The following is a 12,115-nucleotide window of genomic DNA, read 5'->3' as shown; positions in this document are numbered from 1 at the left end:
GCTGAGCTCCAGTTTGCCGCCCCCCGCTCTTAGGCAATGATCATACTGAGTGTATGTACACTCATGGTAGTTGGAGGTGTGGGGACAGGGTAAGGAAGGACAAGAAAGTGATCAGTGGTAGCTGTAACTTTTACAATCTATAATAATAAAAGCGTAATATGCTAATTGACCGGACATCCTTCAAGCTGCAAGGGAAGCCCGGGTCCTGGGTGCCTGCCGGCGGCTGGAGGGAAGCCCAGGTCCAGGTGCCAGAGGGAAACCGGTGCCGGCAGCTGGGGGAAGGAAGGCCTACTCTTGCATGAATTTTGTGCATTGGGCCTCTAGTAATAAAATAATAGCCCGGCCAGCATGGCTCAGTGGTTGAGTGTTGACCTATGAACTTGGAGGTCACAGTTCGATTCCTGGTCAGGGCACATGGTAAAAACTAACAAAAGAAGTATGTAGGAAGAAAGTAAGTTTAATCATAAAAATAATAAAGACAAGTTTTAAAATTTAGCAGACACTAGTTACAGGTTTAAAGTAGTTAAGAATAGACTAATTTACTTAGAGAACATCAATTTCAAGAGCAGTACAACTCTCTTGCGGGCTCAATCCACAGTGTGGGGTGTGTAGGGGGCAGCCGATCAATGATTCTCTCTTATCGTTGATGTCTCTATCTCTCTCTCTCCCTCACCCTTCCTCTCTGAAATCAATACAAAAATATTTTTCAAAAAAGAGTAAAATAATGAGTAGCAGCTAATTCTCAAGGAGGGCTTATTACATGCAAAGCACCTTCTATCCATGTAATTTAATCCTCACAACAACCCTATAAACCAGGTCTACTTTTGTTATCCCTTTTTCTTTCACAGATGAGAAAAACGAGGCACAAAGAGATTAAGTAACCTGTCCAAGGTTACACAGAAAGTGCCGTTAACTATCTTTTATTCTACACCCACCACATGGGGGCCTAGTCCTGTGAGGTGCTTTAAATATATTTCCTTCAACGTTCACAAGAGCCTCGCAAGGTCTGATTATTCCCACTCTACAGAATGAAACAGGTCAAGAAGGGCTACACTGTTCCTTGGCCTGGCGGGAGTGGCAGGGCTGGTCTTCCATCTCAGTTCTGTCTGGTCCAAAGCCAGTGTTGCTCCTACTTCTCCAGCGGTGCCTGGACTTGGATCTCATGGAGCAGAAACACTTGCAGACAAAGGTGGGGAGGAGGGAGACTGACACGAAGTTACCAAACTATCTATTCTGCCGCATATGGACATTGAGAAAAACCAAAACAGACAAAACTGCTTTTCCTGTCATGATGAAAAGATTTTAACACCAAAAACTAGAAAGAACCGTGTAACAGACTGTACACGAAAAGGTTTCTGCTGACATAAACGCGATCTGGTCCTTATTTTTCTCACATCACTAGGCACAGTGAAAGCGGTCATGGGCAGGTGCAGGGTCTGAGAACCACTGCGCTTCCACTGGAGCCACACGGGCTGTCACTGAACTATCCAGTTGGTCTCTCTGCACGTACGTTATGGGGTGTGTTAGAAGGTGCTTGCTGCATCTATCCTTCCATCCACCTCTCCACCTACCCTTTTCCCAAAAAAATAGTACAAAGTGGAGAAAAGTCATTCATAGATTTGTAAAAATTATTCTACAAAACGTCTCCCAGGACACCAAAACATCTTTTGATACTGAATCCCTTTGTAAAGAGATTTTAAAATTCACTTTACATGCCGCCTTTGAAAACCCAAGCGCCACGAAAAGAAATTCGAGTGCCACCTGAAATTTCACATGCAGCTCCCGTAGCACACACCTCTCTCAACTGGTGAGGCCATTACAATTCCATCTCAAAGGAGCTCTGTGAATAGAAGCTAATGTCTTTCAGCAATTTAAACTCTCTGGCTGCAGGACTTTGGTTTATGAATTGCAAACTAACCGATTCAAAAGCACAGAACCTCCATTTTAATTTCACATTTATTCTTGCCAGAAGAAAAATACTTTTTCGGGAAAGAGCAATAACATCTTATGCCTGAACTCCATGAATTTAATTGTTTGGAAGGCATTTTCATAGGACTTACCTTTCTGGCAACTCCTAGTGTTCTTTGGAAAGAGTCACGAATGCAGAAGGGCATAAATTTACTCAGTAAAGTACCATAAACTCTCAACTACCCGACACAGTAAGGAAATGTGGCATTCAAATATGCACATTTAAACAGTCACCCATCATTAATTATGCCCTGAAAACAGGATTAAAAAGTCACTCTATTGGCGATTTATGGACAAAAATTTTTCTAAGAACTACAACATCATAAAGTGGACCTAATAAGCCACAGGGAACCCTGTTTAATCTCCGTGATGATGAAGAAGGGTCTGGAGCATCTGCACCATAAGGATTTGTCCTGGCACTGCAGCAGCGTGCCAGCGAACAGGGAATTCTAGTTGAAGATGTGCCAAGTGACGGTTGACTGTGTAATTTGTACTCAATTGGAATTCGGCTTTTAAACAACTGGCTTTGGGGCCAGACAGCCCCGCGTCTGCATCTTAGCTCTTCCATTTCGCAGCTGTGGGGTCCAGGGCACATTACTTAAGATTTCAAAGGTGCCTCTCGGCAGTGTGAAAACCTCTGCTAAAGGCTGGGTTCTCTCTTCAACTCCATCAGTGACTTAGGGTATCGCACAGTCAATACTCTTTTTGTAACGAAGGGAAGGAGCCACCCAAACAAACTAACAATATGAGCTTATTTAGACTAATAAGTTGCTATCTGATATACCTAAAATCTGGAGAATAACTGCCATAGAATTGCTTAAAATACCTGGGAAGAGGAAGATGGGGGTAGAGCTGTGGGGGGGGGAGAGAGAATTAAAAAGAGGCCTTCATAACAGAAACTGCCTCCTCCTTTCCTTTCTATCAAAAGTCCCTCAGAAAATACAGAGGTTTGCACTCTCGGTGGTTCAGCTCAGTGAATAGAGCATCGGCCTGCGGACTGAAGGGTCCCGGGTTCAATTCCAGTCAAGGGCACATGCCCGGGTTGGGGGCTCAATCCCCAGTAGGGGGCATGCAGGAGGCAGCCGATCAATGATTCTCTCTCATCATTGATGTTTCTCTCTCTCCCTCTCCCTCCCTCTCTGCAATCAATAAAAATATACTTTAAAAAAAAAAGACAGAGGTTTGGATGGTCCTCATGGGGTTGATTATATAAATTTCATCCTTAGTATTGGTTTTATTCCAGCAGATACAGACCCAATTGTTTGAAATATATATATAAGATTTAAAGAAAGCTGTTATATTCCAGTTGAGTTTTGTAGTTCTCCTAGGAAAGTCTAAATTATCCACATTAAGGTCTTTAAATATTTTCATAATGTTGTTTAATAATTCTGTTTGGTATTTTTAAATGCTTAGTGCTTAATTCAGCAATTCTGAGATCACCACAAAACCAAAGTCTAAGAGATTTCAACAGATGGTCAAACTGCAAGCATGTAGAAGAACAAAGTCAATTTTTAGTGTGGAATGCTTACTACTCTCTATAATTAACAACTACCAGAAATTATTATAACAGAGAAAAGTATGAGTTTTTAATTTGAATCTTTTGTGCCTTACATGCTTTGCACATAAATATTATTAGATGAATAATAATCAGTTACCTTAATGGAAGTTAGCAAATACATATTTGTTAATATTGCCTTGTGTGATAATATTTAATTACCTTTCAAATATATGTGCTTTAGGTAACAACAAAATGAAATTTCACACCTTGACCTCATGTGCAGACTTCCTAGTACATAGTACTAAAGTGGAGAAAACAGCCCTACCAATCTAAAACTACTTGAGCGCTATATATTAAGACTTGTTGATTTGGTAATAAAAACTCTGTATATAATAGATTAACTGTGCAGTAAGTAAAAAATGATACCAGATACTTTACCTAATGGAAGGTAAAGTTAAAAACTAAGTGTATCAGAATATTCCAATCTAGTTAAAAACAAGGTCCCGCTTACTTATTGAAATTAAACTTTTATTCTGAAACCTTAGTGGGTTAATAACTGAATATATGAAAAATCATGCAACTAATCTAAACGAACCTCCCTGGTAACATAAAGGGGGTTACACTTGGAGAAAAATATTTTTTAAAACATTTTCTATAGTTTTATCTAAAAAACTATATTCCTACATTTTCCCCCATTTAAAAGTGTGCAGTAACAACTATTTCCTGAGATACTACAATTTCAGTTTGGGGTGTGAACTACTGACAATTTAAAAAAATGAAGAGAGGACTAGTTTGAGGTCAATTTCCAAACCAATATAAACTCAGGTTTAAAGGATTCATTTAGTTAATAGGTCACATGTATTTTGCTAAATTGACCAGATTATGAATTTCTAAAAAAAATATTTTTAATACTTGACAGTGTTGGTGGAAGTTGAGATGATGACTCAACTTGCTTCAAGCAACTGCTCCCCCCTCAAAATTCCCAAACCAGAGGCAGTGTCCATACAGTATGAAAAATAATAAGGCAAACAAGTTACATCCCAATAATCTATATAAACAGGGGGGAAAAGTATGGTTCCTACTGGTATTGGCCTTCAAGGCAGTCTAGACAGGTAGTGAGTAGCACAAGGCTCTATGCAAACACCGCACAGACAGAAAGCATCAGCTTCCTGCGCTACAAGGACTACACCCAAATAAGTTAATTCCTCCAGTATGTCTTGCTTCGCTAGCATATTCACTGTAAAACATGTAACAGACACTTAAAATAGAAGTCAACATTTTGGAAACCAGGTCTTCCTTAAGCTGTGGAAAAATCTGGGTGGCCCAGATGCCTTCCTTTCTTAAAATAAGGCTGTTTGGCCTCCCACTCTAGAAGAGAGGTGGAGATGTTTACATGGATACATCTGATGTGTTGACACAGCTCTTAGCAATAAGTCCTTCAAAAGGGCGATCTTTTCCTTCAGATTCTGCAACAAAGCTCTGATTGTCACGGTAAGCTGCAAAGAAAAGAACACATCCTAAGTATGCCAGTCCAAACGGAGAGAATCCTCTAACAGTATCATGTAAACGCTGCTTCGTGTGCTATGATTCAATCAAGGGAGGGCTGGAAGAGACCCTTAGCATCCTCCCAATGCAACCTCAGGGTCGATGGAATCTCAATGGTCACTACAACCTGCCCAGGCGGTAAGCCAGTCATGGCTAACACTGGCATCGACTGGAAATGGTCACTTTCCCTCACGATCAACTGACTTCTGTCCCCTGAGAATCACCCTCTGATCCTGTCTGTCCCTGCTGGAGCCACGCAGGAGACGGTGTTCTCCAGGCTTCGTTCTCCCCAGTGAGAACTCCAGCATCCACTCAACCCGGCTTCAAACGACACGATGTCAAGTCCCGCTGCCACCCGGCCAGTCCTCTCTGAACGCACTGGCACACTTGCTAGGATAACTCATTTAAAAGTTCTGTAGCAGTGTGTTCTTTCTACACAAGAGGAATGTTAACCATGCACTGCTCTTTTTCCAGGATTGTGTGAATTTTTTCCAATCATTCTATAAACCCAGAGGAAATTTTTGTTTGTGACTAACAGTGCTACCTTAAAGGATGGAGGAGGGGGTGGAGAGAGCTTCTTAGGAGCTTAGAAATGTGAAAAATAAAGTCGCCCACGTAAATTAAACATAGTCAGCCATGGATGAAATCAGAGATGTTTAAAAAGGCAGACTGTCACAGGTTTCATTTGCTATCATGTTAAAAATGGCAATTATACAACTGCAGTGGAAGCAGGGCCTCCCTCCTCAGATTAACAGCAGAACACCAGAAACTGGCCAAAGGCTACCCACATGAAGCAACCCTCAAAAGAATCGACAGCCAAGAAAAGTCTAACCTTAACTATTCTCATACCTCTGGGAACCACAGGAAAACCACCCACAATGTTTATGGGGAAACTCCAAAGAGAAGAAATGTCTCCTCATTCAAGAAGAAAAGAGCTAAATAAACAAACAAAAAAGCAAAACACACAGACAGACACACACACACACACACACACACACCAGGCCTAAGAAGAGTCTACAAAGTTAGAGATCAAAAGTATTCAAGAGATAGTGCTCGCTTCGGCAGCACATATACTGAAATTGGAACGATACAGAGAAGATTAGCATGGCCCCTGCACAAGGATGACATGCAAATTCGTGAAGCGTTCCATATTAAAAAAGAAAAGTATTCAAGAGATGAAAGAGTATGTAGTCATTAAAAAGTATGACTGAAGTAAAAATTTGTTGACACAGAAAGCCATCCATCATAATTTATTAAAAGGAAAAAAAATCAAGTCATAAAACACAATGTCACCCACACATGGAAAAAACAATCCAGGAACTAAATACATCAAAATGACAAGGGTGGTTATGTAAGTAGTGGGGAAATGATTACTTTTATAATCAGGGGAAAAAACTTCTATTACCATAATTTAACAGAAACTTTACAAAGAAAAGAAAAAGAAGGAGTGGCTAATTCATAGTTTAAGCTTACACACTCTGGTAACAAGCACTAACAGAGATAATGGAAAAAGAAACCCACATGGTAATCTCCATTAAGGGTTATAAATGGAAAAGTCTTTTTAAAATATTAGCAAATTCAGAATTACATTAAAAATTACAATAGACCATCACCAAGTAAAATTTACACTAGTAATTTAAGAATAGTTTGTTATTAGAAAATCTAATAATAAAGCAAATAGTGTTAATGATTAAAAACAGGATAAATATATGGTTAATACAGTATGGAAGAAATTATTTAAAAACAAAGAAAGAAAACTATGAATGAAGCACTATTGCCTTAACTGCAATATTATTTAACTTTGGTCTAGAAGTTCTAACCAATACAATAAGACAAATTAAAGAAATACATTAGGGCTAGAAAGGAGATGAAATTATTATTATTCAGATGATTAATAGTCTATTTGGAAAAGTTAAGAGAATCAACTGAAAGATTACTAGAAACAGGAAAAAATTCACTATGCTGATAAAAAATAAAATAAAATAAATCAAGGACATTCCTAAATTCAGTAATAGCTAGGGACATTTTTTTAATTATTATTTTAAGACATTATTAACAATATCAACACAATCTAAAAATTATCTAGCACAGTACCTGGCCTATAGTAACTGCAGGAAATACTGCTGAAGGAATGAATAAAAGGAAAGACTCAATATTGTAAAAATGTGAATGCTCTCCAATTTAATCTATTCAAAATCCCATTTGGAGTTCTTTTATAGGACAGGAAGTGGTAATTATGGTAAAGGCACAGCACAAAATTCTTTTTCATGAAGCTGTGAAAGGTCACTCTAAAAAAAGGATAAATGAAGAAAAATATAGAAAATTCATGAATAGGTATAATAAAGGGGCATTAAACAATCAGATTGTAAATCTTTATTAAAAACTACAAGAGTATGATGTTGGCAGCTGCTAACAATTTCATTAGTGAAACAGATCAGAAGGTCCCTAAATAGTGCAGTTGTGTGAAAGTTCAGTAAATGAGATACAGAATATTTCATACTAGAGGCCCTGTGCACGAAATTCATGCACGGGGAGGTGGGGGTCCCTCAGCCCAGCCTGCACCCTCTCCAATCTGGGACCCCTTAGGGGATGTCCGACTGCTGGTTTAGGTAGGATCAGGCCTAAACCGGCAGTCGGACATCCCTCTCACAATCCGGGACTGCTAGCTCCTAACTCAGCCGTGGGCAAACTACGGCCCGCGGGCTGGATCCAGCCCGTTTGAAATGAATAAAACTAAAAAAAAAAAAAGACCATACCCTTTTATGTAATGATGTTTACTTTGAATTTATATTAGTTCACACAAACACTCCATCCATGCTTTTGTTCCGGCCCTCCGGTCCAGTTTAAGAACCCATTGTGGCCCTCGAGTCAAAAAGTTTGCCCACCCCTGTCCTAACTGCTCACCTGCCAGCCTGCCTGATTGCCCCTAACCACTCTGCCTGCCTGCCTGATCACCCCTAACTGCTCTCCCCTGCCAGCCTGATCGCCCCCAACTGCCTCTGCCTCAGCCCCCACCATGGTGGCTTTGTTCGGACTGATGTCCGGAAGGATGTCCGGAAGACTTCCGGTCTAATTAGCATATTACCCTTTTATTAGTATAGATGTTCGGGGGGAAGGTAATTAATAATTTATTAAATGGGGGAAAATCAGATCCCTACAACACACCAAAATAAAATGCAAATATTATAAAGATTTATGTTTAAAAAAATAAAAACAGAAGAAAAGCTTAATAGGTAGACAGAGGTAGATGGCTATCCAAACACATCAACAGGGCCTATATATTGACATCGAACTCAGAAACCAATTGTTTGTCTTCACCTGTCTGCTGATAATACTAGTCATAATAATAGTTATACTTGATCTTTTTTTCTATATAATTTGTTTATGATTATTGAACATGTATGAGATAACTGTTAATACTCTTTTATTGCTTATGTAAATGTTATACAAGATGCCAAATACAGAGAATGAGACAGACGGCAAAACTTGGATCATGATAATTCACAGGATAGAACTGATCCAGAGTGTTTTTCACAGAGAAGGCCATAAGACCTGACTGCCTTCCATTTACCTGCCCTTCCTTTTGGGGGAGAAATTAGGCCTCCACTCAGATCCCATGGTAACGGCACTGCCCCATCCCCAGTGGTCAACAAGATGATGTTGATATTGAAACTGCTAGGAATGAACCTTCCTAGATCTGTGCGACCACACTATTCTCGACCAAAAGGCTGATCACCAGCGAATCCTTGGGACTGATTTATGACCAAAAGGGGGAATTGTGGATGAAAAAAAGGGTGTTCTATGCAAAGTAACCTCACAGGGTGATCTGATCATAAATTCCTAACTGGGCAGGTCATGGTGGTAGTCACGCCTGAGACCTGTAATTTCTTTAGTAAAAGGTTTTAAGCCAGCTCTGCCCATTGTTCTTGTGCATCTAAATTAACACACCTTTAAAATACCATACGCAAGCCCGGCCTGTGTGGCTCAGTGGTTGAGCATCCACCTAGGAACCAAGAGGTCACCAGTTCAATTCCCGGTCAGGGCACATGCCCGGATTGTGGGCTCGAACCCTAGTAGGAGGCGTGCAAGAGGCAGCTGATCAACGTTTCTCTCTCATTGGTGTTTCTATCTCTCTATCCCTCTCTCTTCCTCTCTCTCTCTCTAAAAATCAATAAAAACATATTTTTTTAAAAAATACCAGAATACCCCTGGAAGTGGGTATTATCCTCAAGAGAGCAAATAATCTTGTTAACTATCCTATAATCCAATCCCCATCTTGATTCCTTTGATCTTCCTTACCCTCTCCTTAATTTCAAATGCATAAAAAAAAGCTGCAAACTGTTATTCTCTCTCTCTCCCCTTTCTTTCCACTCTCTCTGGGGGGGCAAAAAAAACAAAAAAAAACAAATGAAACAATATTTTTTTTAAAAAAAATCACATATACCTTGGTTCTAAGAATTCACCCTTAAAAGATACCTCTTAAAAATACAAAGAAAAAAAGCACAAAGCTATTTATTGCAGCATTATTCATAACAGCAACAGACTGGAAACAATCTAAAGCCCAATAGAATACACACTAGAATATTATACATCCCTAATCAATTAATAGAGAGATTTCTACAATATATTATTAAATAAAAAGAGCAAAATACAAAAGAACATTTTGTTTAAAAGGAAGAGAAAAATACACACAGAGAGAAATGCTTATTTCTGCAAAAAGTAATACAGGAAGAATAAATCAGAAATTAATGAAAATACTTATCTATAGGAAGTAGGTGAAGAAAAGGTGGAAGACTGAGATGGGAACAAAACTTTGAGTGTACTTTTGTGTACAATTTTGACTTTTTAACAATGTAAATGTTTTACATATTTAAAATTAAATCAACAAGGTGAGGGGGGAAAGTAAACCCTAAGAATGAATATAAACAGAAACAAAGGATAGCATAAGACAAAGAAAAAGAGAATCAATTTTTACATTTTTAAATGTAATGTGTAAAAAAAGACTATTATTCTTTTGGTAAGAATGAATACTCAAAGAAATGAGGACATTGCCTCTGGTCCTGCAAAACCTAAAGGAGTTACTATCTGCAGGGGAAAGTGTACCAACCCTAGAACTAGACTAAAATGGTTAGAAACTTTTAAGATAAAACAGGAGAAATTAAAGAGATGTCCTGCTTCATTTAGTGTCAGTGACTAAGTAACTATTAACTGGTTGGTTGTAATGTCAATGCAACAAACATGAAGGCTATTATGCATGCACACATACACACACACACCCTCAGGAATATGTGGGTTTTCAGACCTCAAAGCTCAAACAAATCATTTGCAGCACTACTAGTAATTCCCGCCTGGTCATACCTTGGTTGTACTTTCACCATTTCTTTCATACTGGTTTCTTTGTTGAATTTTTTCAGCAATCTCTTGTGCAATTTGACAAGTAGAATCATATGTGGAGAACCTGTACCAAAGTCATAAAAGGAGGAAAACATTTAAGTTACTTTAAAAGAAATTTATGCATTATATATTTATATACTATATAGATGAATTTTTTTTTCATGGATATCAAAAAAGAGCAGGTGATTCAAGACATCACATCAGAAAGAAAATAGGAGGGAGGCTCAAAAGGAAAATTGGGTCCTGGTCCCAGCTTTGCTACATTTCCTCTTTTTCTCCTTCACGCTATCTATAATAATAAAAGCGTAATATGCTCATTAGACCGGATGTCCTTCCGGATGACCTTCCGGACGAGGCCAGGACTGCGAGGGAAGCCCGGGTCCCGGGTGTCTGCAGCGGCTGGAGGGAAGCCCGGGTCCCAGGTGCCAGAGGGAAGCTGGTGCGGGCAGCCAGGGGAAAGAAGGCCTACTCTTGCACAAATTTCGTGCATCGGGTCTCTAGTCATCTATAAAAAGAACAGCTTAGTGGAGGTATCACATTCCCTGACTTCAAATTATTCTACAATAATCAAAAAAACAGACACAGAAAAATGGAACAGAATTGAGAGCCCCAAAATGAACCCATATGTATGTGGGCAGCTAATTTTCGACAAGGGAGTCAAAACCATACAATGGAGAAAAGAGCCTCTTCAATAACTGGTGCTGAGAAAACTGGAAAGCCACATGCAAAAGACTAGAACTACACTGCTAGTTGACACCATGCACAAAAATTAACTCAAAATGGATCAAAGACCTAAATATAAGACCTGGGACAATAAAATACATGGAAGAAAACATCGGCACTAAACTTATGAACCTTAGTCTCAGAGAGGATTTTGTGAATTTGACCCCAAAGGCAAGGAAATCAAAAGCAAAAATAAATGCATGGACTGTATCAAACTAAAAAGTTTCTGCATAGCTAAAGAAACCAACAAAACAAAAAGACAACCAACTGAATGGGAGAAGATATTTGCAAACAATACTCCAACAAGGGGCTAGATGGACCAGGAGAACATTATGCTAAATGAAATAAGCCATTCAGAGACAGACAAGTACTGTATGATTTCACTTAAATGTGGAATCTAATGAGCAAAATAAACTGGCAAACAAAACAGAAACAGACTCATAGATACAGATAACAGACTAACAGCTGTCAGAGGGGAGAGAGGGGTTTCAGATTGGGGTGACAAAGGTGACAGGATGAAGGGGGGGGGACACTCACAGACACAGGCCACATGGGATTACCAGAGGGAGGGGGTGTGAGAGAAAGCAAAAGAGTGGTAGACAGGGAATCAATGGTGATGGAAGGAGACTCCACTTTGTGTAGTGAACACTGAATAAATACCCTATACCAGTGGTTCTCAACCTTCTGGCCCTTTAAATACAGTTCCTCATGTTGTGACCCAACCATACAATTATTTTCATTGCTACTTCATAACTGTAATGTTGCTACTGTAAATATCTGATATGCAGGATGGTCTTAGGCGACCCCTGTGAAAGGGTCTTTCGACCGCCAAAGGGGTTGCAACCCCACAGGTTGAGAACCACTGCCCTATACCGATGATGTATTATAGAACTGTACACCTGAAACCTATATAATTTTATTAACCAACTAGAGGCCCGATGCACAAAATCTGTGCAAGGGGCTCAGCCCTCGCAGCCACTGCGGCTT

The 12,115-nt window shown here is 39.4% G+C and overlaps 1 protein-coding gene and 1 non-coding gene across 6 annotated transcripts in view; one reads left to right on the top strand and one right to left on the bottom strand.

Moving 5' to 3' along the window:
- STX8 (syntaxin 8) overlaps positions 1-12,115 on the bottom strand; it is a 226,082-nt gene that overhangs the window by 207,938 nt on the left and 6,029 nt on the right. For 4 of the 5 annotated variants that reach the window (XM_006104043.2, XM_014446421.2, XM_014446423.2 and 1 more), the window contains exons 2-3: positions 10,370-10,469; positions 4,868-4,962 (exon numbers count right to left, since the gene is read on the bottom strand). In XM_006104043.2, the coding sequence (XP_006104105.1) occupies positions 4,868-4,962; positions 10,370-10,469 (195 nt within the window). The remainder of the gene's footprint in view (positions 1-4,867; positions 4,963-10,369; positions 10,470-12,115) is intronic. The other variant, XM_014446422.2, reaches the window with a different exon arrangement.
- On the top strand, positions 6,061-6,167 carry LOC111823531. The gene has a single exon (XR_002826564.1). It is a non-coding gene; the product is annotated as a U6 spliceosomal RNA (small nuclear RNA).

This window comes from Myotis lucifugus, unplaced genomic scaffold (genome assembly GCF_000147115.1).
Source record: "Myotis lucifugus unplaced genomic scaffold, Myoluc2.0 scaffold_538, whole genome shotgun sequence".
In the NCBI taxonomy this organism is placed as follows: domain Eukaryota; kingdom Metazoa; phylum Chordata; class Mammalia; order Chiroptera; family Vespertilionidae; genus Myotis; species Myotis lucifugus.
This window is presented reverse-complemented; position numbering and strand designations above follow the sequence as displayed.